Source organism: Salvelinus namaycush, chromosome 1, assembly GCF_016432855.1.
Source record: "Salvelinus namaycush isolate Seneca chromosome 1, SaNama_1.0, whole genome shotgun sequence".
Classification (NCBI taxonomy): Eukaryota; Metazoa; Chordata; class Actinopteri; order Salmoniformes; family Salmonidae; genus Salvelinus; species Salvelinus namaycush.
Window position 1 is genome coordinate 31,478,288 of NC_052307.1, and position 24,987 is coordinate 31,503,274.

The window sequence follows — 24,987 nt, forward strand, 5'->3', positions numbered from 1 at the left end:
TGGGATCATAATATTTTGTTTTTTCACACTGAGTCTTGGTGATTATCGCGGTCGGGAGTGTTGGAAAGATTTTTCAAATGGATGTAAAAAAAAAAAAAAAAATACTTTTGACTTGTGTGAGGTGAAAGGGAAAGGGGGATGGATACCTTGTCAATTGTCCAAAAATGTATTCAACTGAAATGTGTCTTCCGCATTTAACCCAACCCCTCTGAATCAGAGGTGCGGTGTACGTGGTGAGTTAAGACAATCATGAGAGAAAAGAGAAACCAACGCTGCAGACTATGACTTCCTTAAGGGTACTTTTTAAAATTGTAGCTATGTGGTAGCATGAGCACAACTGTGGTTTTAGAAATGGGGGGGAGGGACACACACATAATTATGATATATATCTTTTGTCAGATAAACACTCCAAACAGCCTACCCGACTGCTTTATCCAATGATAAAACTGGGGAGGGACAAAAATACAATTTCAGTATGGGGGGGGGGGGGGGGGGGGGGCATGTTCCCAGTGAAAGTTGCACCCCTGTGTGGTAGTAGAGTGGTGACCTGAGAGCACACAATTGGTTGTGAAGTGTTATCAAATGTAACATAATATTTTAATTGTATAAAACTGACTTAATGTTGTTGGGCCCCAGGAAGAGTAGCTAATGGGGATCCTTAATGAATACAAATAGACTTACAACCATATGATTGCTGACCTAATAGGCCTACCTATGTAACCTGTACCCATTTCGCAATACCTGGAACTAGCAACAGCTAACATTGATTGAAATAAACAAAAACAAAATGTATTATGCTTGATATTGTACTTGATATTGTCTGGCACACAACCACCTGACCTGCAACTCACAAAATCGCTGCATGAACAACAAAGCGTGTTTGGTAATTGAGAGTGTATTCAATACAGTGACTCATGTTAGAAATAGGGGTAAAAAAAATGGACATTTGAGATTGAATGATAAACAGTAGCAGAATCTTAGAAATATAATCTATAGAACAACAGATCTTAGAGGTATTGGAATGATCAAAATTAACTGCCAATATCATTGATGGATATCTGTGTTCATGAATACTTTGTGAAACATCAATTGAACTGGCACTATCAGGACTGCTCTATGTGATATTTCTCATGAGACGGAAAATAGGGTCCATTTGACACATTCTATTTCTATCATCAAATTGCTAGGCTCTGGGCAGGGCGTCGTTGGGTTGATAGGCACGGGGCAGGATGTAGTTGGTAGCCATGGCGAGGATTGGAGCGCCGGTGGGAACACCAGGGAAGGGGCCGCTAGAGCCAGCGATGTCGATGTGAGAGTAAGGCAGAGGAGTGCCAGAGTCCACGCCGTGCTGATGGAAGGAAACAAGACAAACACAAAAAGAAGCGATTAGTTTAGATTCAGGGTTATGAACAGGGCTGTGGAGCGTGTGTGTGTACCTTGTCCAGCCCAGAGGCCATGATGAGGAAGGCAGCGGGGGTCTGATGTCCACGGGGGGTAGCAGAGGATGGTAGGTTGTTGCTTTGCAGAATCTCCTCATACTCTGACTTCCCCTTATGGAAGTCATAGTCTTCACGCCTGATACTGGACACCTCAAACAGATCACCCAGAACCTCCCCTGCTACAGAGAGGGAGAGATAAAGGACTAACAGGTTACATACACCGTGTTCATACCAGAAAACCCATGTTTCGACCTGTAAACCCTGGTTTGCTGATTTGTTTGAATAGTGTGTGTCGAGCGTCTCACCTTTCTGCCACTGACGGGCATTGCCAGAGCGATGGGCAGCTCCATTGTCCATGATGATCTATAACCGAAAGAGTTTAAATCAACAACTTTACATTATTAGCAATCATTCTCACCATGGCCAGTATGCTATTATATAAAGAGTCTGTGTATGGTACAGTACAGATACTGTGTGTGTGTGTGTGTGTGTGTGTGTGTGTGTGTAAGGTCCAGTACTCACAGAGTAGTTGGGTCCCATGGCTCTGATGGCATGTCCTGTCAGAGTGGCGATGGTAAACAGCTGAGGAGATACCTCACGTACCGCCTGTAGAGGAAGACATGAGATTAAGGTGACAGAGAATAGGTTTCACAGGAGGAACAGGGAGGACGTGGAATAGAGTTGTGTATCCTTTACCTTCTCTTTCATCTCACAAAGCAGGTCGACCATCACCATGCGTCCCTCAGCATCTGTGTTCCCTACGCGAACCCTGCGACCCGCACGGGACACCACCAGCTCATCAGCTACGTAGCAGTCTGACAGAACAGAGAGAGAAACACAACACACAATCCTTAAACCCTCATTCTGTCAGAGAGACAGAACACATCACACACATATTTAGGAGAGGGAAGAGGCCAACTACTCAGTAGGTGAAACCATTGAAATATAATCTATATTCGATTTTTATATTCTAGATTCTATTTCTATGGGTGAAACCCTCACCCCACGACATCACACTGACCTGAGCCCACGCTGTTCCTCACCATCGCCATGCTACCCACCACCTTCAGATGCTTGGGCTTGAGTTTGGCCAGGACCTGACAGGACACAGCTACATGTTAGCAGGAGTAACAGACTATGTCAGGGACTATGAGTCCACTAGTGATCATTGAAGGGTATCAAAGTATTAGTTATTTACCTGGAAGAACCCAGCCACAGCAGCAGCACCACACTTATCTCTGTGCATGCCAGCCATGATGCCACCAGCCTTGATGTCAGCTCCACCGGTGTCATAGGTGATGCCCTGAGAGAGAGAGAGACACACACACATAAATGCATGCATGTTACACACAGAAAAACACGGTCATGACAGGAACACCCCACGCCATTATCAATTCATAATTTCCCCCTCTTCCACCCCCCCTCCTTCCTCTCTCTCCTGCTCACCTTGCCGACCAGCATCAGTGTGTGTTGAACGGGTCCTTCTCCACAGTACTGCAGCTTGATTACTCTGGCCTGGTGACGAGGCACAGCTACAGAAGACAAACCCACATGGATGAAAAAGACACAAAGACACACACACACAAAAAGTATTTAGGCCCCTAGACTTTTTCCACATTTTGTTACGTTACAGCCTTTTTCTAAAAAGGAATATTTAAAAACAGAAATACCTTATTTATATATGTATTCAGACCCTTCGCTATGAGACGTGAAATTGAGCTCAGGTGCATCCCGTTTCCATTAATCATCCTTGAGATGTTTCTATAACTTGGAGTCCACCTGTGGTCAATTCAATTGATTGAACATGATTTGGAAAGGCACACACACCTGTCTATAGAAAGGTCCCACAGTTGACAGTGCATGTCTGAGCAAAAACCAAGCCATGAGGTCGAAGGAATTGTCCGTAGAGCTCAGAGACAGGACTGTGTTGAGGCACAGATCTGGGGAAGGGTACAAAAACATTTCTGCAGCATGGAAGGTCCCCAAGAACACAGTGGCCGCCATCATTTTTAATGGAAGAAGTTTGGAAACACTTAGACTCTTCTTAGAGCTGGAGTACGGTCAAACTGAGCAATCCGGGGTGAAGGGCCTTGGTCAGCGAGGTGACCAAGAACCCGATGGAGCTCTGACAGAGCTCCAGAGTTCCTCTGTGGAGATGGGAGAACCTTCCAGAAGGACAACCATCTCTTCAGCACTCCACCAATCAGGCCTTCATGGTAGAGTGGCCAGACAGAACTCTTCAGTGAAAAGCACATGACAGCCCGCTTGGAGTTTGCTAAAAGGCACCTAAAGACTCTCAGACCATGAGAAACAAGATTCTCTGGTCTGATGAAACCAAGATTGAACTCTTTGGCCTGAATGCTAAGCGTCACGTCTGGAGGAAACCTGGCACCATCCCTGCGGTGAAGCATGGTGGTGGCAGCATCATGCTGTGGGGAGGTTTTTCAGCGGCAGGGACTGGGAGACTAGTCAGGATCGAGGGAAAGATGAACGGAGCAAAGTACAAAGAGATCCTTGATGAAAACCTGCTCCAGAGCACTCAGGACCTCAGACTGGGGCGTAGGTTCACTTTCCAACAGGACAACGACCATAAGCACAAAGCCAAGACAACGCATACTTATGTAAATTAGATATTTCAGTGTAGTTTTTTTTCTTTCTACAAACCTGTTTTTACTTTGTCATTATGGGGTATTGTGTGTAGCTTGATGAGGGGAAAAAAACAATCTAATCAATTTTAAAATAAGGCTGTAACGAAACAAAATGTGGAAAAAGTTAAGGGGTCTAAATACTTTCCGAATGCACTGTACACACACTTACCATTGGCACAGCGGTTCACAGCAGCGAGGCAGGGATACTCCTTCTCCAGCACCTTCAGATCACTCACCACATCCACCTGAGACAGGCCGGTTCAGCATTATCACATTAACACTAATACATTAGTGAGATCCAGTACTTGAGAGAAGTAGAAGTGACATATGCTGGCGCTACTAAAGGCTTCTATGGAATGGAGTGCTCATCTACATAAAGTCATATTCCAAAAAAGAAAAGGTGATGGCATCTCCCAAAAAGTCCACAACTAAGAGCTTTGACAATGACAGCAACAGTTTTTTTTCAATCAATAAAAAAGCCCCTATGAATAAAATACTTTTGTTGATGTCTTTTTGGGAGATACCATCACCTTTTCTTTTTTTGGATGTATGATTAAAGCCTCTCTCTCTCTCACCTGCACTGGGCTCTCCTTAAAGAGGGCCTGGACGTACTCAGCTACACGAGGAGCAGCCATCCTCTCAGGGTCAGACCCTCCTATGTCACGGCAAGCAAGCCTGGAGAGAGAAAGATCATATATGCACTACCATTCAAAAGTTTGGGGTCACCTATAAATGTCCTTGTTTTTGAAAGAAAAGCACACAGAAGTCCATTAAAATAACATCAAGTTGATCAGAAATACAGTGTAGACATTGTTAATGTTGTAAATGACTATTGTAGCTGGAAACGGCAGATTTGTTATGGTATATCTACATAGGCATACAGAAGCCCATTATCAGCAACCATCCCTCCTGTGTTCCAATGGCACGTTGTGTTAGTTAATCCAAGTTTATCATTTTAAAAAGGCTAATTGATCATTAGAAAACCGTTTTGCAATCATGTTAGCACAGCTGAAAACTGTTGTCCTGATTAAAGAAGCAATAAAATTGGACTTCTGTAGACTAGTTGAGTATCTGGAGCATCAGCATTTGTGGGTTCGATTACAGGCTCAAAATGGCCAGAAAACTAATTACTTTCTTCTGAAACTCGTCAGTCTATTCTTGGTCTGAGAAATTAAGGCTATTCAATGTGAGAAATTGCCAAGAAACTGAAGATCTCATACAACGCTGTGTACTACTCCCTTCACAGAACAGCGCAAACTGTCTCTAACCAGAATAGAACGAGGATTGGGAGGCCCTGGTGCGCAACTGAGCAAGAGGACAAGTACATTAGTGTCTCGTATGAGAAACAGACTCCTCACAAGTCCTCAACTGGCAGCTTCATTAAATAGTACCCGCAAAACACCAGTCTCAACGTCAACAGGGAAGAGGTGACTCCGGGATGCTGGCCTCCTAGGCAGAGTTCCTCTGTCCAGTGTCTGTTCTTGTGCCTTATCTTAATCTTTTCTTTTTATTGGCCAGTCTGAGATATGGCTTTTTCTTTGCAACTCTGTCTAGAAGGCTAGCATCCTGGAGTCGCCTCTTCACTGTTGACATTGAGATTGGTGTTTTGTTTTTATTGATTGGTCAGTTACCCTAGCCAATTCCCTAATTTTCACACTGACACAGTAATAAACAGCTCTAACGTTACAGGCTTCACTGTCAAATCAAATGTTATTGGTCACATACACGTTATTAGCAGATCTTAATGCGGGTGTAACGAAATGCTTGTAGCTCCGACAGTGCAGTAATATCTAACAAATTACACAACATATACCCAATACACACAAATCTAAGTAAGACTATATACATATGGACGAGCGATCTCAGAGCGGCAAGGACTAAGATACAGTATAATAGTATAGAAAAACAGAATATACATTTGAGATTATTAATGCAAGATATGTACGCATTATTACGTGAATGAGATACCGTAGAATAGTATAGAAAACACATGAGACGAGTAATGCCAGATATGTAAACATGGTGCACAGTAGAGGCCCGCACGAGACCGTTTTCTTCATCCTGCTCCTGCCCACACTCGCTGGCTTTCTGTCCGACTCCCATGTTCCCAAACCCAACTGCAGTCCCGCAATGTTATTTTTTTAATGTAACCTTTATTTAACTGGGCAAGTTAGTTAAGAACAAATCCTTATTTACAATGACGGCCTACCCTGGTGAAACCCTAACTAAGCTGGGCCAATTGTGCGCCGCCCTATGGGAATCACAATCACCGCCCGGATGTGATGCAGCCTGAATTTCAGGCGTATGTGAAACAGCTCACGGTCCCAGCAATTTTGCGCCCTATAGGCAACATCAAATGCGCAACAATAACTTAAGAAATAGGTTAAATGATCAGAGATTCTCACACGGCCCTTACATTGTATTACTGGCCTATTTCAGCCAATGTGCTAGATGTAGTTTGAAGAAAGCAGAGTTGAAGAGAATTGTACTTTCTCTTGAGCTATTTTTATAGCCTACCTTTTAGGAGTGGGAAGATTTTCAGACGAGAAATATGGGTGATCAATATTTAAGCCTATTTCTAGGCAATGTAACCTAATCATAGGCCTATTTAGAAGTACATTTCCTTGGAAAGACAACTACCCTGTGCTTCTTCGCCCATGTATAGGCTATAGCCTACTCTATTTAATTGAGACCACACGCGTACCTGATCTCGTAAGTATGGCTACTGAACTGGAAGCAGCAAGAATGATGACAGCGACACTTGTTAGGTTTTGCATAGGCCTATAGGATATAGCCTACCTTTAAGAGGAAGATTTTCAGGCATGGTCTTTTTCATGGTCTAAGAGTCCTTTAACTGCCTTTTAGCAAACTCCAAGCGGGCTGTCATGTGCCTTTTAGTGAGGAGTGGCTTCTGTCTGGACACTCTACCATGAAGGCCTGATTGGTGGAGTGCTGTAGAGATGGTTGTCCTTCTGGAAGGTTCTCCCATCTCCACAGAGGAACTCTGGAGCTCTATCAGAGTGACCATCGGGTTCTTGGTCACCTCCCTGACCAAGGCCCTTCTCTCCCGATTGCTCAGTTAGGCCGGGCGGCCAGCTCTAGGAAGAGTCTTGGTATCCTTCCCCAGATCTGTGCCTCGTCACAATCCTGTCTCAGAGCTCTACAGACAATTTCTTTGACCTCATGGATTGGTTTTCACTCTGACATGCACTGTCAATTGTGGGACCTTATATATACAGGTGTGTGCCTTTCCAAATCATGTCCAATCAATTGCATTTACCATAGGTGGACTCCAATCAAGTTGTAGAAACATCTCAAGGATGATCAATGGAAACAGGATGCACCTGAGCTCAATTTCGAGTTTCATAGCAAAGGGTCTGAATAGTTGTGTAAATAAGGTATGTTTTTTTATTTAAAATGTGCAAAAATGTCTAAAAACCTGTTTTCGCTTCATCATTATGGGGTATTGTGTGTAGATTCATGAGGAATACAATTAATTTAATCCAATTTAGAATAAGTCTAACGTAACAAAATGTGGAAAAAGGGAAGGGGTCTGAATATTTTACGAATGCACTGTAGGAACTATCTTCCTTTATTTGCAATCATGGATCTGGAGTGAGTCTGACGTATAGTTCATGAGAAGATCATTTTTGAGCATTAGCGTTACATACGCAAAGAATTAGTTGTTAATAGTTTCCTTGTTTGTATTTTTAGATAAAAATACCAAATTCAGTGTGATTCATCTTAGGTACGTGCATAATAGCGATGAAAAGTTTCAAGTTGTTAGGCCACGTAAGATGGACACGTGAAATCTTATTTTTGGTTTGTCAATAACTCAGCCATCTTTTGACCAATCCCTTAGCTTTTCTCAAACTAAGTTAAGACATGTACCACCGTAGGCATACATTCCAAATGTGGTGTCATTTGTTCCTATTGTTCCTGACAAGAAGATTAAGTATTTTTTTTTGCATATTTTGGCATATTAGCGTTTGTGCTAATATGGATCTCCTGGTATAGTGTGGCCATCTTTGAATGCAGACCATAAGATTTGTTTTATAATTAAATAGTCAAATAAGTTAATTGAAGATATCAATGCCAAACTTCACATGGTTCCTTATGTTAACGTCTTTGATTACCCTTAAGTTGACAGGCCATCGTGAAGACCAAAAGTATGAAAAAAAAAATAAAAAAAATAATTGATGAACAATTATTTTTGGCCCTACTGCTATTAGCCCATACAATAACAGATTCACTACATGGAACAACATATAGTCCGCCAATGTATGTAAACATTTATTTTTGGCACTAAACAGTCTCCATATATACTTCCATACATTTTTTCAACTCTATCGGGCGACCTTCACATGAGTCTTGTGAGGCCTGTTGCCGTCCTAAAGCAAAACAACCGATGTCTCATGGTCTGACACCGCTCTAGTGCCGTCACCTTTCACCGCAGATGGGGAAGTGCGACATCGGCGGATGAGACAGATAACAGATAAGTTTACCTTAAACCGACGGATCTTTATGGGGATTTTTATTATTACGCTAATTAGGCTTCCTCTGGGGCACAGACAGACTCTAGTGGGTTAAATGAACACATAAAATCTGATTTCCTTATTTATCAATAACCCAGCCATCTTTTAACCAATCTTTACATTTTGTTTTCAAACTAAGTTAAGAAATGTACCATGGGCCAACATTGGTGTGATTTGGACGTATGGTTCCTGAGAATACGTTATTAAAACATTAAAAAATATATATATATATTCCAAGATGGAGGAAAATCTGTTCAGCATGATCACATTTAACATATAAAAATGTCTCCCCATAAGAGAGATCTCTCCTTTGTTACAGATGAAAATATGGCTGTGCGCAACTCACCGTCCACTCTCCAGAGCAGAGACCAGATCCACCAACTCCTTCCCCTGGGCCTCCTGGTCCACCCACAACCCTAGAACACACACTTTATACAGGCTGGGCTTTACAGACACCTCCCTCACCTCCAGAGGCTGGAAGAGAGTGAGAGAGGGGAAAGAGAGAGATTGTGGATAAAGGATAAATGTCAGCACCACATTTGGAGCAAAAGACAATTGAGCTCCACCTGTGTGCAAAGGGTCTGTTTTTTTTTTATTTTTTAAATTGGGCATAGGAGTGCCTTCAGCTCGAAACATTGCACAATAAAACAACGGGAGAAATCGTCAGTGTTCAGGTATCTATTGCTTATTTCACAGTGTTCTCACCATGTAGAGGGCGTGCAGGGCCCCTAGGGCAGCAACCATGGTGCTCCTGTCATAGCTGCTGTGACGAGGACAGACCAGCAGAGGGCGCTGCATGCCTGCCTTCATGGCCCTGAAGAAATACCCACAGTACATGGTATTGAATGGGAGAGATACACACAGGACAGGAATACAGATATATAGTAACCTCTTGGTACATTTTGTGTGTGTGTATATATTTGGTGTTGACTTGGACCTCTTGATGCCATTAACGGCTGCATCGCTGAAGCGTCGGACGTCATCGTAGTCCCGGTTAACGGGCCCGGTGGACGCAAACACCAAGCGTTTACCAGGCAACCCCGGAACCATCAATACCACCACCTTATCTCCCAGACCACAGTCCACCTTGAGGAGAAAGGAGAGAGGAGAAATGAGAGAGGAGAAGAGAAAGTAGGGGTATATTCATCTATCTATGTTGTTGGTGTGGGTGTGTGCATGACTCACAGAGCTGTAGTCCTGCAGAGGTGCTTTCAGACATTCCAGCTCCTTGGGCAGCGTGTCATAACTCTGGGTCACCAACACTATGCCATCATAACTAGGAGAAAACACACACAGAGCACACACATTTTGTTCTTCCACACTTGTGGCGAAATAAAATTTACATTTCCAAATCCTATTTTCCCTAATCCCAACCTTAACCCCTAATCCAAAACCTAAACTTAAAATAGCATTTGACTGTCCCCAGGAGAGAATTTTCCTTGTTTCCTTGTCCCCCCCCAACACACACACACACACACACACACACACACACACACACACACACACACACACACACACACACACACACACACACACACACTCATGACATGTGACCTGACCAGCAGTTCCTCAATACTCACTTCTGGTTCTTACAGTCAGTGGTCCACTCGATGGGCTGGACACTATAGAGAGAAACACACATTCAATACAGCTCAATATAGGCTCAATTGTATTGGTCTTGAAGGTCTAACTCAGTAGCCTGGTACCAGATTTGTTTGTGCTCTTACCTACTAACTCCATTGCTGTCATTGTTAAGCCAAACATTGTTTGACATGACAATGGGTGACCAAGGAGTTGGCTACAATTATAGCACAAACAGACAGCACTGGTTACCAACTCAGAAAATGGTGATACAAAATTGCTTTAAATTCCTGTCTGGTATTCTCTACTGCAGGGTTAGTGATATCAGTGACATTGGGTCAAAGTCTGGCTTCGGAGAAACCTTTGGTCTCCAGATAATCTGCAGGACTTGTGCACACTTTGACATCTCATTAGTCTAAAGCAGCTCTTTTGCGTTCACCTGTCCAGTCTATTCACATTAGTACAAATGCAGAAAGGAGATGAGGAAAGGACATACCTTTAGACCATTGAGATGCACCCTGTGATTTAATATATGCCATTTAGCAGACACTTTTATGCAAAGAGACTTATAGCCATGCGTGCATACACTTTAAGCATGAGTGGTCCCGGCAATCAAACCCATTATCCTGGCAATGCAAGTGCCATGCTCTACCAACTGAGCTACAGAGGACCCAGCCCATTCAATAGACGATCAGGTTAAACGTTATACCGTCTATTCACAAAGCTGTTTGCCACTTGAGGCAAATTCCCCAACGCTTCCCAAATGCTCTGTCTAAACGCAAATATGCCTGGCACCCGTTAGTTTTGGAAACATTTGGCACTTAACTCTCATATATGGGAGATATACATTTTCAAATACAAAAGAAACACTTACTGTACGCAGTTAAGGAAAATTGCACCTGTAATGTGGAATGGAATGGTCCAATGGAAATGCAAGCGCAAGGTGAGAGGATGTGTCGTAGCAGAGGCTGTGTGTAAAAACATCAGGGTGCAACTTTGCTAAAATGCGCACAGTAAGTGTATCTTTTGTATTCTAAAGATTATTTTTTCGCTTATATGAAAGTTAAGTTCGGAAGGTTTCCAAAACCGTATCGCAAGTTAAGCGTATTTGTGTTCAGACAGAGCGCCAAAATTAAACAGAGCGTGGGGATTGTAGTTCACATGGAGCCAGCTGTGGTCCTTATCATCAGGGGGATAAGGGGGACCGGCTGTAAACTGGGTATACCCCCTTGGGTTCTAGAGAGATACAAAGGACCATGAGATGCACCCTGTGTGCTATGCAGAGTTGCAGACTATATGAGCCTGACTTAGTACTCATCTTTCCATTGCACAAACCATGCTTTGAATGATATGCAGTATTCTAAAAAGGACATTGTTCCCTTTCTCTCACCCTCCCTTTCCTGTCATGTGTGTAGATTCATGCATTTGGAACGAGAATAATATGTTATGACGTCATATGGGGAACATTTCAATTTGAGATACTGTTTTGAGGGAAGTAACAAGAAGTAGGCACATGACCTAGCAACAGAAAGTACAAATTGGCAGATTAGATAGGCCAATAGGGCTTTAATAGAAAGCTAGCTTGCTGGTACTTGGAGGAAAAATTGCAACTATCTGGCTAAGTAGCTGTCTGCAAAGACAATGGACAGTCCACTCCATGCGGACAGTGGTACTCAGTGATGCGTTGTTTGCCCCAATCATAATACTTTGTATTCAGGACATAAAGTTAATTTCTTTGCCACATTGCAAAAAGGATGCATGTTTTGGAATATTTGTATTCTGTATAGGCTTCTTTCTTTTCACGCTGTCATTTACCTTAGTATTGTGGAGTAATTTCATTGTTTATCCATCCTCAGTTTTCTCCTATCACAGCCATTAAACTAGAACTGTTATAAAAAGTCACCATTGATCTCATGGTGAAATCCCTGAGTGGTTTCCTTCCTCTCTGGCAACAGTTAGGAAGGGCGCCTGTATATTTGTAGTGACTGGGTGTATTGACACACCATCAAAAGTGTAATGAATAATTTCACCATGCTCAAAGGGATATTCAATGTCTGTTTTATTTATTTATACCCATCTACCAATGGTGCCCTTCTTTACAAGGCATTGGAAAACCTCCCTGGTCTTTGTGGTTGAATCTGTGCTTGAAATGCACTGCTCGACTGAGGGACCTTACAGATGATTGTATGTGTGGGGTATAGAGATGGGGTAGTCATTCAAAAATCATGTTAAACACCATTATTGCACACAAAGTTAGTCCATTCAACTTATTAAGCAAATGTTTACTCCTGCACTTATTTAGGCTTGCCATAGCAAAAAAAATCCAAAACCATTCCACGTTATCATGATGGGCTATTTTGTGTGTGGGCCTGTGACACAAAATCTAAATTTAATCAATTTAAAATTCAGGCTGTAACGCAACAAAATTAGGAAAAAGTCAAGGGGTGTGAATACTTTCTGAAGGCACTGTGTGCACTCAATCCTGTTTAGGAAAACCACGTCTCAATAAATACCATTGCTCATTCATTAATTAATTAATACGCAATAACAACAGATCCTGCACACATGCATTTCATAAAGTACATATTCTGACGGAAATTTTGCACGGAACGGCTAAATGTATGAATAAAATGGGCTTACTGGGTACACGTTGCTGGCATTCCGACGTTTTGAGGGAAAAAGACAGCAAGCTAAACCGTCAGCTGACACAACGAAGCTTCCTCGGTCAATCACGTGATTTATCAACGTCCTTTCAACGTAGTCCTGGGAGTTGTAATTTTTACATACTGATTACTACGCGGAAATATGCAGATTATCTACACATAAAAAAGTATCCAAATATAGTATCAATTGGAAGTGTTATATATATGATGTACATACTAGAGAAGTATCTACACTTCAGATTATATATAATTGAGTGACAGTAGCCAATAAACTGAACTACAAATACCGAACCAGGAAGTCCAATCCTGTGCATGTTGTCTGGTCAGTAGACAAGCCAGCAAGGTGAGTGCCTGATCATTGGTCCAAAGTGCAAGAATGAGACGGTTTATTAGACTTTTCACCTGACTGACCATATGATATCAGTAAAATTAGCTACTCTTGATTGATTTGAATATATTTGCAGATTTGGTTGTGCAACATTGTTGTTGGCTTGTGGTTATTTTGCATTTGCGGAGTCAGTAATCACTGGTTTTCAGGTAGGACGGTTTTAACTGAATATAGTTACTGTACGACTTTATATTATCTTGATTGTAAAGATACTGTAACTGTATGTTATCTACAGGAGTAGAGTTTGCGGTCAGGGTGATAAGGTTATCACTAATAAAATAATTTACATTGCAACTAAGAGTTTGAAGAAACCCGCAAGGGTTTATTAGATATTTTGGCAATTCCTTTGCTCTGTCCATATTCGGGTTTCTGAGATGTCAATGTGCAACTAGCTACGCTAGAGCTCTGAACTCATGAGTCACTTTACTGCATCATAAGACAGTATATAGGCCACTGCACTTTGAGGTTATCTACAGAAATTGTTCAGTACTTCCTTAATTGGGATTGGACAATTCTTAGCCCACCCTGTGTTCTGAAACTATTAAATTCACCCATTCACTTTCTTTCCTTTTTGTACATTTACTCGTTGTCTCTGCTTTTCTCTCTCAGTATTTTTCCTGCTCTCTGTTCTCAGTAGATGAGACTTCCTCTTCACTCCTTGTCTCTCATCTCGAGGAGCTTGTCTGACAGGCTGTCTGCTATCCCCGGTAGGCGGGGAGTGTGTGGCGCTGCGATGCGATTGGTGCAGTTCTGCCGCCAAGGCGATGAGGGAGGGGTTAGAGTCGGCGTTGATCGGGGGGAGGGGCTAGGGGTCGTTGACCTTAAGGCCTTTGACCCTTCGATGCCCATGACAATGAGAGAACTGCTGGAGATGGGAACGAAGGGCATGCAGTGTGCACAGAGGTAACACATACACAACACACACTGTCTTGTTGCTTGTCAGTAGCCATCCTTTCCACCCAGAGCAAATACTCTCCTCTTTCTCTCAGGGCACTGGAGGTTAGTCCTGCTCAGTGTGTGGTTCCCTTTGCTGAGGTGAGGCTGCTGTCCCCAATCCTAGCCCCAGAGAAGGTGGTGTGTGTGGGGATGAACTACCGGGACCACTGCCTTGAGCAGAACGCCCCTATCCCTAAAGAGCCAATCATCTTCAGCAAGTTCCCCAGCGCCATTACTGGGCCCTTCGATGACATCACACTGCCCGACGAGAGCCAGGTGAGAGCAGCTTTAGTCACTGGGCGTGTTCCTCTGCCCAGGTGTTGCTGACGCATGCCAGATCCTACAACACCTGGATAGGTATTTTACGTATCAGCTAACCACATAATATGTTATAGCAATCTGGTGCCCGACGGCACAGTCGATGACGTGGCACGCAACTTCTGAGCAGGAGAACACGACCCCTGTCAGGCCCAGAGGAGAAGATTGAGAATCAGTAGATTTGCATGATCCTAGATCCGTGCCTGATACAATTATAATTAACATAGGCACTGTAGTCTGGGTGTTATAACTTAATTGATGGATTCTTATTCCTGGTTATCCCTGATTGGAGGAGGTGGACTGGGAGGTGGAGCTAGCCTTTGTGATTGGACGAAAGGGGAAACACATTAAGGTGAGTCTGAATACAACTTGACAGACACAGGGGTTTCATGTCCCACAGATGAGCTCACTCTACCTATGCGTACACAACCCGCCCCCCCCCTCTACTCTCTCTCCAAGGAAGAGGATGCTATGTCTTACGTGGCAGGTTTCACCGTTGCCAACGATGTCAGCGCACGTGATTGGCAGATGAAACGCAACGGGAACCAGTGGCTGCTGGGAAAAACCTTTGACAGCTTTTGTCCTCTCGGCCCCGCCTTAGTGACCACCTCCGCTGTGACGGGTGAGAGAGGCAGGGAGAAACACAAGATAAAATGTATACATATAATTTGCTTACTTTGGCAGAGTGGTTGCTAAAATGTATCTGTATTTGTTGTCAGACCCCCATAATCTGGGTATCCGCTGTCTGGTGAATGGAGTTGCAGTCCAGAACAGTAACACTGACCAGCTGATCTTTAAGACTGAGCAAGTGGTGGCCTGGGTCTCACAGTGAGTGACACACACACACACACACACACACAATGTGTTCATAGTTCTTGTGATGGTAATACTTTTCTTGAGCCCTCTATCACAAGGTATACATAACCCAGTCACTAACAGTTATGACAACTGAGTTACACTGTCATCACAAAACCAATATTTGTGACGGCTAATGAGTAGTCTACAGTTGCTCTATGATAACAAAGATTTGCATGTGTGTGTTTTCTCCTGTGTTAGGTTTGTGACGTTGTCTCCAGGTGACGTGTTTCTGACAGGGACTCCTCCAGGTGTGGGTGTGTTCAGGAACCCACCTGTCTTCCTCAAGGTCAGCATCACACACTTATATAAAGACATTCGTTGTGTACCAGGCTGACTACTTTGCAGATGTTGTAATGAATCAATCAATGGTTGTGTGCCACTACGACTGATTGCTAAATCATATGATTTGGTTAGCTGATATGTTAAACACCTATCAAAGCATTTTGAGATCTGACATATGTCTGTTGTGTAGTTAGCCTGGAATGAATCCATATTGTTACATATAGTAGTAATGAACTCCACATCCACCCCAAGCTCTTATAGGGCTAGGCACTTCCCATAGATCTGAAAAGATCAGATAGGGCACACGAGTTACAAGTGTTGCCTGTTGTGGTCCTGTCTTGTGAAAGGTGTAATGAAGTGTTCCTGTGTGTGTTTCAGAAAGGAGATGTGGTGGAATGTCAAATAGACCAGGTCGGGGTCATACGCAACAATGTTGTCTGAACTCTGACCCCTGAAGCAGCCAGCCTATTGGACAGCTCTCTCTTCAATCTTGATTCAGCTCTCTTTGGACCCAAGTGTCATTAATCTAGTCTACTGTAAATCTGTAAATCAGATCTAATCCATGTTTGAAAGGCTTTGTTTACACAGGAAGCCCAATTATGACATTTTTCCCAATTATTGGCAAAAGCTCTAATCTGATTGGTCAAAGGATCCAAATTAGACTGCCTGTGTAAACAGCCAAAGATGGTGAATTAGGTTTGTAAACTATCAATCTAACTAAAGTTGCACATTTTTTTGTGGAATGTCTATAGAATTGAAGATTACTTTTATAAATCCAAGTTCTTTATTCTTGTTTTCTGTGATCCTTCTTATACAAAACATATACTGTCATGATACTACAGTACCACTCACATGGCTAAATGTGTGACTAGTTTTCACGAAATCATGTCTCCTATAACACTGTGCTTTCCAATGGCACCCTATTTACTACATAGTGACTAGTTTTTATTAGGGACCAAAAGTAGTGCACTATATAGGGAATAGGGTGCCATTTAGGACCAGTCAAGTGACATTTGGAACACACAGAACAGTGATTACTCACCTCGAACTGGACGAAGATTTTTTTGGTGTGGGATGTCTAATATTAAAGAAGTCTCAAGTTATTGCTCGCCTGAAGTAGAGTACCTTATGATAAGCTGTAGACCATACTATCTACCAAGAGTTCTCAACTGTATTATTCATAGCCATCCATTTACCACCACAAACCGATGCTGGCACTAAAACCGCACTCAACCAGCTGTATAAGGCCATAAGCAAACAATAAAATGCTCATCCAGAAGCGGTGCTCCTAGTGGCCAGGGACTTTAATGCAGGCAATCCGTTTTACCTAATTTCTAACAGCGTGTCACCTCTGCAACCAGAGGGAAAAAAAACTCTAGATCACCTCTACTCCACATACAGAGACGCATACAAAGCTCTCCCTCGCCCTACATTTGTCAAATCGGACCATAATTCTGTCCTCCTGATTCCTGCTTACAAGCAAAAAATATGCAGGAAGTACCAGTGACTCGCTCAATATGGAAGTGGTCAGATGACGCGGATGCTACGGTACAGGACAGTTTTGCTAGCACAGACTGGAATATGTTCCGGGATTCATCCAATGGCATTGAGGAGTATACCACCTCAGTTATCGGCTTCATCAATAAGTGCATTGACGGCGTCGTCCCCACAGTGACCGTACGTACATATCCCAACCAGAAGCCATGGATTACAGGCAACATCCACATCGAGCTAAAGGCTAGAGCAACTGGTTTCAAGGAGTGGGACACTAACCCAGACGCTTATAAGAAATCCTGCTACGCCCTCAGTTGAACCATCAAACAGGCAAAGCATCAATACAGGATTAAGATTGAATCCTATTACACCGGCTCTGACACTCGTCGGATGTGGCAGGGCTTTCAAACTATTACGGACTACAAAGGGAAACCCAGCCGCGAGCTGCCCAGGGACGCAAGCCTCGCAGACAAGCTAAATATCTTTTATGCTTGCTTCGAGGCAAGCAACACTGAAGCATGCATGAAAGGACCAGCTGTTCCTGGACAACTGTGTGATAACGCTCTCGGTAGACGATGTGAGCAAGACCTTTAAACAGGTCAACATTCACAAAGCCGTGGGCCAGACGGATTACCAGGACGTGTACTCAAAGCATGCGCGGACGAACTGGCAAATGTCTTCACTGACATTTTCAACCTCTCCCTGACAAGAGTCCCTGTGCCCAAGGAAGCGAAGGTAACCTGCCTAAATGATTACAGCCTCGTAGCACTCACGTCGGTAGCCATGAAGTGCTTTGAAAGGCTGGTCATGGTTCACATCAACACCATAATCCCGGATACCCTAGACCCACTCCAATTTGCATACTGCCCCCACAGATGACACAATCGCACTCCACACTGCCCTTTCCCACCTGGACAAAAGGAATATGTGAGAATGCTGTTCATTGACTACAGCCCAGCGTTCAACACCATAGTGCCCACAAAGCTCATCACTAAGCTAAGGACCCTGGGACTAAACACCTCCCTCTGCAACTGGATCCTGGACTTCCTGACGGGCCACCCCCAGGTGGTAAGGGTAGGTAACATGACTGCCATGCTGATCCTCAACACTGGGGCCCCTCAGGTGTGTGCGCTTAGTCCCATCCTGTACACCCTGTTCACCCACGACTACATGGCCAAACATGACTCAAACACCATCATTAAGTTTGCTGATGACCCAACAGTGGTAGGCCTGATTACCGACAACGCTGAGACAGCCTATGGCAGTCCTGGCAGTGTGGTGCCAGGACAACAACCTCTCCCTCAATGTGAGCAAGACAAAGGAGCTGATCGTGTACTACAGGAAAAGGCGGGCCGAACAGGCCCCCATTAACATCGACCGGGCTCTAGTGGAGCGGGTCAAGAGTTAAGTTCCTTGGTGTCCACATCACCAGCAAACTATCATTGTCCAAACACACCAAGACAGTCGTAAATAGGGCACGACAACACCTTTTCCCCCTCAGGAGACTGAAAAGATTTGGCATGGGTCCCTAGATCCTCAAAAAGTTCTACAGCTGCACCATCGAGAGCATCCTGACCGGTTGCATCACCGCCTGGTATGGCAACTGCTCGGCATCTGACCATAAGGCGCTACAGAGGGTAGTGCGTACGGCCCAGTACATCACTGGGGCCAAGCTTCCTGCCATCCAGGACCTATATACTAGGTGGTGTCAGAGGAAAGCCCCAAACATTGTCAAAGACTGCAGTCACCCAAGTCATAGACTGTTCTCTCTGCTACCACACGGCAAGCAGTACCGGAGCGCCAAGTCTAGGACCAAAAGGCTTCTTAACAGCTTCTACCCTCAAGCCATAAGACTGCTGAACAATTAATCAAGTGGCCACCCGGACTATTTACATTGACCCCCCCATTTGTTTTTACACTGCTGCTACTCACTTTTTATTATCTATGCATAGTCACTTGACCCCTACCTACAGTACATGAACAAATTACCTCAACCAACCTGTACCCCCCTACATTGACTCGGTACCAGTACCCCCTGTATATAGCCTCGTTATTGTTATTTTGTGTTACTTTTTAATTATTTTTTACTTTAGTTTTTTTGGTAAATATTTTAACTCTTTCTTGAACTGCATTGTCGGCTAAGGGCTTGTAAGTAAGCATTTCACAGAAAGGTCTACATCTTTTGTGTTCGGCGTATGACAAATAAAGTTTGATTTGAATAGTGAGTGCATACATTTTCATACTTTTTTGTACTGGTCCCCCATGGAAATGGAACCCACAAACCTAGTGTTGCAAGCCCCACGCTTTACCAACTGAGCCACATCATATCACAAACCACGTGTGTCTTAATGTGCTCAATTATTGTATTGTACATTGTTTTTGTTCACAGGTACCAAACCTAGATGACCAGCCTATTGTAACGGCAGTCTAGCTCTTCCTCCTCTTCAGACGAGGCGAGAAGGATCGGAGGACCAATGTGCAGCATGGTAGTTTTCCATGATTTAATAATACACGAAGACAAGACACTGACAAACTAATACAAAACAACAAACGTGAAGCTACAAACGAAAGTGCAGACACAAGCTACTAACGTTAGACATAGACACTATACAAAATAACAAACAAACGAACTAACCGTCACAGTCCCGTGTGGCACAAACACTGACACAGGAAACAACCACCCACAAAATCCCAACACAAAACAAGCCACCTATATATGATTCTCAATCAGGGACAACGATTGACAGCTGCCTCTGATTGAGAACCATATTAGGCTGAACACAGAAACAGACAAACTAGACACACAACATAGAATGCCCACCCAGCTCACGTCCTGACCAACACTAAAACAAGCACAACACATAAGAACTCTGGTCAGGACGTTACACCTATGTACAATATTAAGTGGTTTGTAAGGATGGTAAATAAATACTGCACAAAAAGTGTCTGTTTTCCATGTTATTTGATCAAGAAAAATATTTTATTTGATGTGGATGTTTTGTGTCTTTGCCCATAATTTTGCACCTTTTGATGTAAATGTTTGAGGACAGGGTTTTGTTCTTTCTGGATTCAATTAGAATGCCAATCACAGAGAAAGGGACAGGACAACAACTTTTACAATTCCTACTGTTGAATCCTGCAAGATACTGTTCCTAATTATACAACTACCTTTTCTTTTGCCCAAGTGTAGATGCAATTTTTTTTGGTTTTGCCAGGGCTACAGATGTTTATATCGGTTTACTAATACTGGTAAAGGCCCTACTCTACTACTCTGTGCAAAAATATTATTTCCATATGTTTTTATTCAGATTTTTCATGGGGTGCTGAATCACCCTCAGCACCACTACTTCCCGGTGGCTATGGAAAATGGTCCAATTCAGAAATGTTTTAACCCCCTTTTTTTTTACCAGGTAAGTTGACTTAGAACACATTCTCATTTACAGCAATGACCTGGGGAATAGTTACAGGGGAGAGGAGGGTGGATGAATGAGCCAATTGGAGGGCCAGGTTGGGAATTTAGTCAGGACACTGGGGTTAACACCCCTACTTTTATGATAAGTGCCATGGGATCTTTAGTGACCACAGAGAGTCAGGACACCCGTTTAACGTCCCATCCGAAAAATATATCAAGAGAACATCCCTGTTCATCCTTACTGCCTCTGATCTGGCAGACTCACTAAACAAAAATGCTTAGCTTGTAAATTATGTATGAGTGTTGGAGTGTGCCTCTGGCTATCCGTATTTTTTAAAAACTAACATTGTGACGTCTGGTTTGCTTAATATAAGGAATTTTAAATGATTTATACTTTGTTTTACTTTTGATACTTATTTTTTTTTGTTTATACTTTTTGATAGTCTATTTTAGCAATTACATTTACTTTTGATACTTAAGTATATTTAAAACCAAATACTTTTAGACTTTTACTCAATAAGTTTTTTACTGGGTGACTCACTTTTACTTGAGTTATTTTATATTAAGGTTGCTTTACTTTTACTCAAGTATGACAATTGGGTACTTTTTCCACCACCGGAAACATGCATAATGTATGCTGTGCTCCAAGTTTATGAATCTCAATATTTTTGTGCGTGGGCAGTCTTTTCAGAAATAGCGCATGCTAAAATTTAGTGTGAGATTTAAGCAATGGTTATAAATGAGGCCCCTGAACTGTATGGACATGGTGGGTTTGGTCTCCATGATTCAATCAGATATCTGTATGACCTTGGAAATATTAAATATCTGTATCATCTGCAGTTTGATGCTTTACTGTAGTGTAGATACAAATGAAGTATTGGAAATGTTTAGTGTCTGGCAGTTAGGTGATACCTGGATAGTCACATGCACTCACACCAACACACAGTGATGGCCTCTCCTGAAGCACATACACAAACACAAGTGTTAACTGTGTCATACAGACCTCAGATTTAAACAATCCATCTTAATGCAGAGTGTGAGAGACAGAGAGAGCTGAAGGCTAGTAAGTATTCAAAGTGCAACAGAGAGGTAAAATGCACAGCCTGCACAGCCTCACACTGTGAGTCATCCACATCTCAGATTTCAAATGCTGCTATTTGTTCAGACCACCACAAGGTGGAAGTGATGTGTCATATAAGAGAGGTCTTCTGACATTGTGACTGAAGAGCATGTTTTTCTCTGCAGTATCTTAAAACAGCCTGGGTGCTATTGGCACCAATGAAAATAATGGCTGCATACATGTTAGTTTTAAAGGTAGAGTTCTCAATCATTACGATCCGTATCATTTCTGATGGACTGTGGTGCTTCATGTTAGTGAAAGTAGATCAATGATGGATTCAGGAAACAAACACACATTTCTAGGTTTCATAAAAACAAACATAACAAAGAGCATTATATATTTAAAGAACCTTGCTAGACACTTTCCACTGACCTATCACACTAGAAACACAGAGCTTGTCTCAGTTGTTCTTGTACAGTTGAAGTCGGAAGTTTACATACACCTTAGCCAAATACATTTAAACTCAGTTTTTCACAATTCCTGACATTTAATCCAAGTAAAAATTCCCTGATTTAGGTTAGTTAGGATCACCACATTATTTTCAGAATGTAAAACGTCAGAATAATAGGAGAGAATGATTTATTTCGGCTTTCATTTCTTTCATCACATTCCCAGCGGCTCAGAAGTTCACATACACTCAATTAGTATTTGGTAGCATTGCCTTTAAAATTGTTTAACTTGGGTCAAACATTTCTGGTAGCCTTCCACAAGCTTCCCACAATAAGTTAGGTGAATGTTGGCCCATTCCTCCTGACAGAGCTGGTGTAACTGAGTCAGGTTTGTAGGCCTCCTTGCTCGCACACGCTTTTTCAGTTCTGCCCATACATTTTCTATGGGATTGAGGTCAGGGCTTTGTGATGGTCACTCCAATACCTTGACTTTGTTGTCCTTAAGCCATTTTGCCCCAATTCTGGAAGTATGCTTGGGGTCATTGTCCATTTGGAAGACCCATTTGCGACCAAGCTTTAACTTCCTGACTGATGTCTTGAAATGTTGCTTCAATATATCCACATAATTTCCCCAACCTCATGATGCCATCTATTTTGTGAAGTGCACCAGTCCCTCCTGCAGCAAAGCACCCCGGCGGTTTTGGAGCAGTGGCTTCTTCCTTGCTGAGCGGCCTTTCAGGTTATGTCGATTATAGGACTCCTTTTACTGTGGATATAGATACTTTTGTACCTGTTTCCTCCAGCATCTTCACAAGGTCCTTTGCTGTTGTTCTGGGATGGATTTGCACTTTTCGCACCAAAGTACGTTCATCTCTAGGAGACAGAACGTGTCTCCTTCCTGAGCGGTATGCCGGCTGCGTGGTCCCATGGTGTTTATACTTGCGTACTATTGTTTGTACAGATGAACATGGTACCTTCAGGCGTTTGGAAATTGCTCTCAAGGATGAACCAGACTTGTGGAGGTCTACAATTTTTTTCTGAGGTCTTGGCTGATTTATTTGTATTTTTCCATGATGTCAAGCAAAGAGGCATTGAGTTTGAAGGTAGGCCTTGAAATACATCCACAGGTACACCTCCAATTTGTTCAAATTATGTCAATTAGCCTATCAGAAGCTTCTAAAGCCATGACATCATTTTCTGGAATTTTCCAAGCAGTTTAAAGGCACAGTCAACTTAGTGTAGGTTAACTTCTGACCCACTGGAATTGTGATACAGTGAATTATATGTGAAATAATCTGTCTGTAAACAATTGTTGGGAAAATTACTTGTGTAATGCACAAAGTAGATGTCCTAACCGACTTCCCATAAATATAGTTTGTTAACAAGACATTTGTGGAGTGGTTGAAAAACAAGTTTTAATGACTCCAACCTAACATGCTGAGCGTTGCAAAATACATTTCTTAAACTCAGTTGCTGGAGAGGAAAGAAACCGCTCAGGGATTTTACCTTGAGGCCAATGGTGACTTTAAAACAATTACAGACTTGAATGGCTGTGATATGTGAAAACTGAGGATGGATCAACAACATTGCAGTTACTCCATAATACTATCATAAATGACAGAGTGAAAAGAAAGATGCCTGTACATAATAAAAATATTCCAAAACATGCATCTTGCATCTTCAAAACATTTGGCAAATAAATTAACTTTATGTCCTGAATACAAAGCATTATGTTTGGGGCAAATCCAACACAACACATCACTACCACTCTTCATATTTTAAAGCATGGTGGTGGCTGCATCATGTTATGGGTGTGCTTGTCATCGGCAAGGACTAGAGTTTTGTTGGGGATAAAAATGAATGGAATAGAGCTATAAGCACAGGCAAAATCCAAGAGGCAAGCCTGGTTCAGAGTGCTTTCCAACAGACACTGGGAGACAAATTCACCTTTCAGCAGGACTATAATGTAAAACACAAGGCCAAATATACACTGGAGTTGCTTCCCATGACGACATGGAATGTTCCTGAGTGGCATAGTTAAAATATTTGACATAAATAGGCTTGAAAATCTATAGCAAGACTTGAAAATGTCTGTCTAGCAATGATCAACAATTAACTTGACAAAGCTTGAAGAATTTTAAAAAGAATAATGTGCAAATATTGTACAATCCAGATGTGCAAAGCTCTTAGAGACTTACAAATCAAATAAAATGTTATTGGTCACAAACAGATTTAGCAGATGTTATTGCGGGTGTAGCGAAAAAATGCTTGTGTTCCTAGCTCCAACAGTACAGTAGTATCTGGCATGGGTCCTCAGATCCTCAAAAGGTTCTACAGCTGCACCATCGAGAGCATCCTGACTGATTGCATCACTGCCTGGTATGGCAACTGCTCGGCTTCCGATCGCAAGGCACTTCAAAGGGTAGTACGTACGGCCCAGTACATCACTGGGGCCACGCTTTCTGCCATCCAGGACCTCTATATCAGGCGGTGTCAGACTCCAGCCACACTAGTCATAGACTGTTCTCTCTGCTACCGCATGGTAAGTGGTACCGGAGAGCCAAATCTAGGTCCACAAGGCTTCTAAACAGCTTCTACACCCAAGCCATAAGATTCCTGAACATCTAATCAAATGGTTAGTTCTCTATTGGGACAGTATATCTGGAGAGATCCATGATTCTGTGAAACAGAGAATGCTACAGTCCCTGATGTCTCTCTGGAAGGAGACCCTTGCCCTGAGCTCATCTACTTTATTGTCCAGAGACTGAATATTAGCGATTAATATACTCGGAAGCGGTGGATGGTGTGCACGCCTCCTGAGTTGGACTAGAATTCCACTCCGAATACCTCTTCTCTGCTGGCGGCATCTTGGAGCAGCCTCTGGGATAAGTTACATTTCCCTGGGAGTTCGGGAAAGTCATATT

General features: G+C 42.7%; 2 protein-coding genes across 5 annotated transcripts; one reads left to right on the top strand and one right to left on the bottom strand.

Moving 5' to 3' along the window:
• Window positions 1–875: 875 nt before the first annotated feature.
• LOC120034515 (putative aminopeptidase W07G4.4) lies at window positions 876–12,927 on the bottom strand. The gene is made up of 16 exons (XM_038981145.1): window positions 12,844–12,927; window positions 10,203–10,244; window positions 9,808–9,898; window positions 9,560–9,708; window positions 9,328–9,436; window positions 8,969–9,096; window positions 4,663–4,762; window positions 4,257–4,332; window positions 2,886–2,971; window positions 2,638–2,742; window positions 2,461–2,536; window positions 2,136–2,254; window positions 1,962–2,045; window positions 1,745–1,802; window positions 1,437–1,618; window positions 876–1,348 (listed from the first exon to the last, which is right to left on the bottom strand). The coding sequence occupies exons 1-16, from the start codon at window positions 12,861–12,863 to the stop codon at window positions 1,184–1,186; spliced, it is 1,590 nt and encodes a 529-aa protein (XP_038837073.1). The 5' UTR covers window positions 12,864–12,927; the 3' UTR covers window positions 876–1,183.
• Window positions 12,928–13,217: 290 nt separating this feature from the next.
• fahd2a (fumarylacetoacetate hydrolase domain containing 2A) lies at window positions 13,218–16,435 on the top strand. Of its 4 annotated transcripts, none has more exons than XM_038981378.1 (8): window positions 13,218–13,403; window positions 13,864–14,157; window positions 14,244–14,466; window positions 14,801–14,860; window positions 14,968–15,130; window positions 15,228–15,336; window positions 15,565–15,652; window positions 16,027–16,435. In XM_038981378.1, the coding sequence occupies exons 2-8, from the start codon at window positions 13,892–13,894 to the stop codon at window positions 16,087–16,089; spliced, it is 972 nt and encodes a 323-aa protein (XP_038837306.1). In that variant the 5' UTR covers window positions 13,218–13,403; window positions 13,864–13,891; the 3' UTR covers window positions 16,090–16,435. The 4 variants fall into 4 exon arrangements, with proteins under 4 accessions (XP_038837306.1, XP_038837242.1, XP_038837164.1 ...); XM_038981314.1 differs by having other exon boundaries at window positions 13,889–14,157; XM_038981236.1 differs by having other exon boundaries at window positions 13,892–14,157.
• Window positions 16,436–24,987: the final 8,552 nt, after the last annotated feature.

Excerpts from the sequence above, each read along its gene's own strand:
- LOC120034515 (XM_038981145.1), bottom strand. The coding sequence starts at position 12,863 with ATGCCAGCAACGTGTACCCA. Across the intron at positions 9,709-9,807 it reads CTCTGCAGGACTACAGCTCT|GTGGACTGTGGTCTGGGAGA; the intron begins GTGAGTCATGCA and ends TTTCTCCTCAAG. Across the intron at positions 9,097-9,327 it reads CCCTGCACGCCCTCTACATG|CCTCTGGAGGTGAGGGAGGT; the intron begins GTGAGAACACTG and ends ACTCTCTTCCAG.
- fahd2a (XM_038981378.1), top strand. The coding sequence starts at position 13,892 with ATGAGACTTCCTCTTCACTCCTTGTCTCTCATCTCGAGGAGCTTGTCT. Across the intron at positions 14,467-14,800 it reads CACTGCCCGACGAGAGCCAG|GAGGTGGACTGGGAGGTGGA; the intron begins GTGAGAGCAGCT and ends CCCTGATTGGAG. Across the intron at positions 15,131-15,227 it reads GACCACCTCCGCTGTGACGG|ACCCCCATAATCTGGGTATC; the intron begins GTGAGAGAGGCA and ends ATTTGTTGTCAG.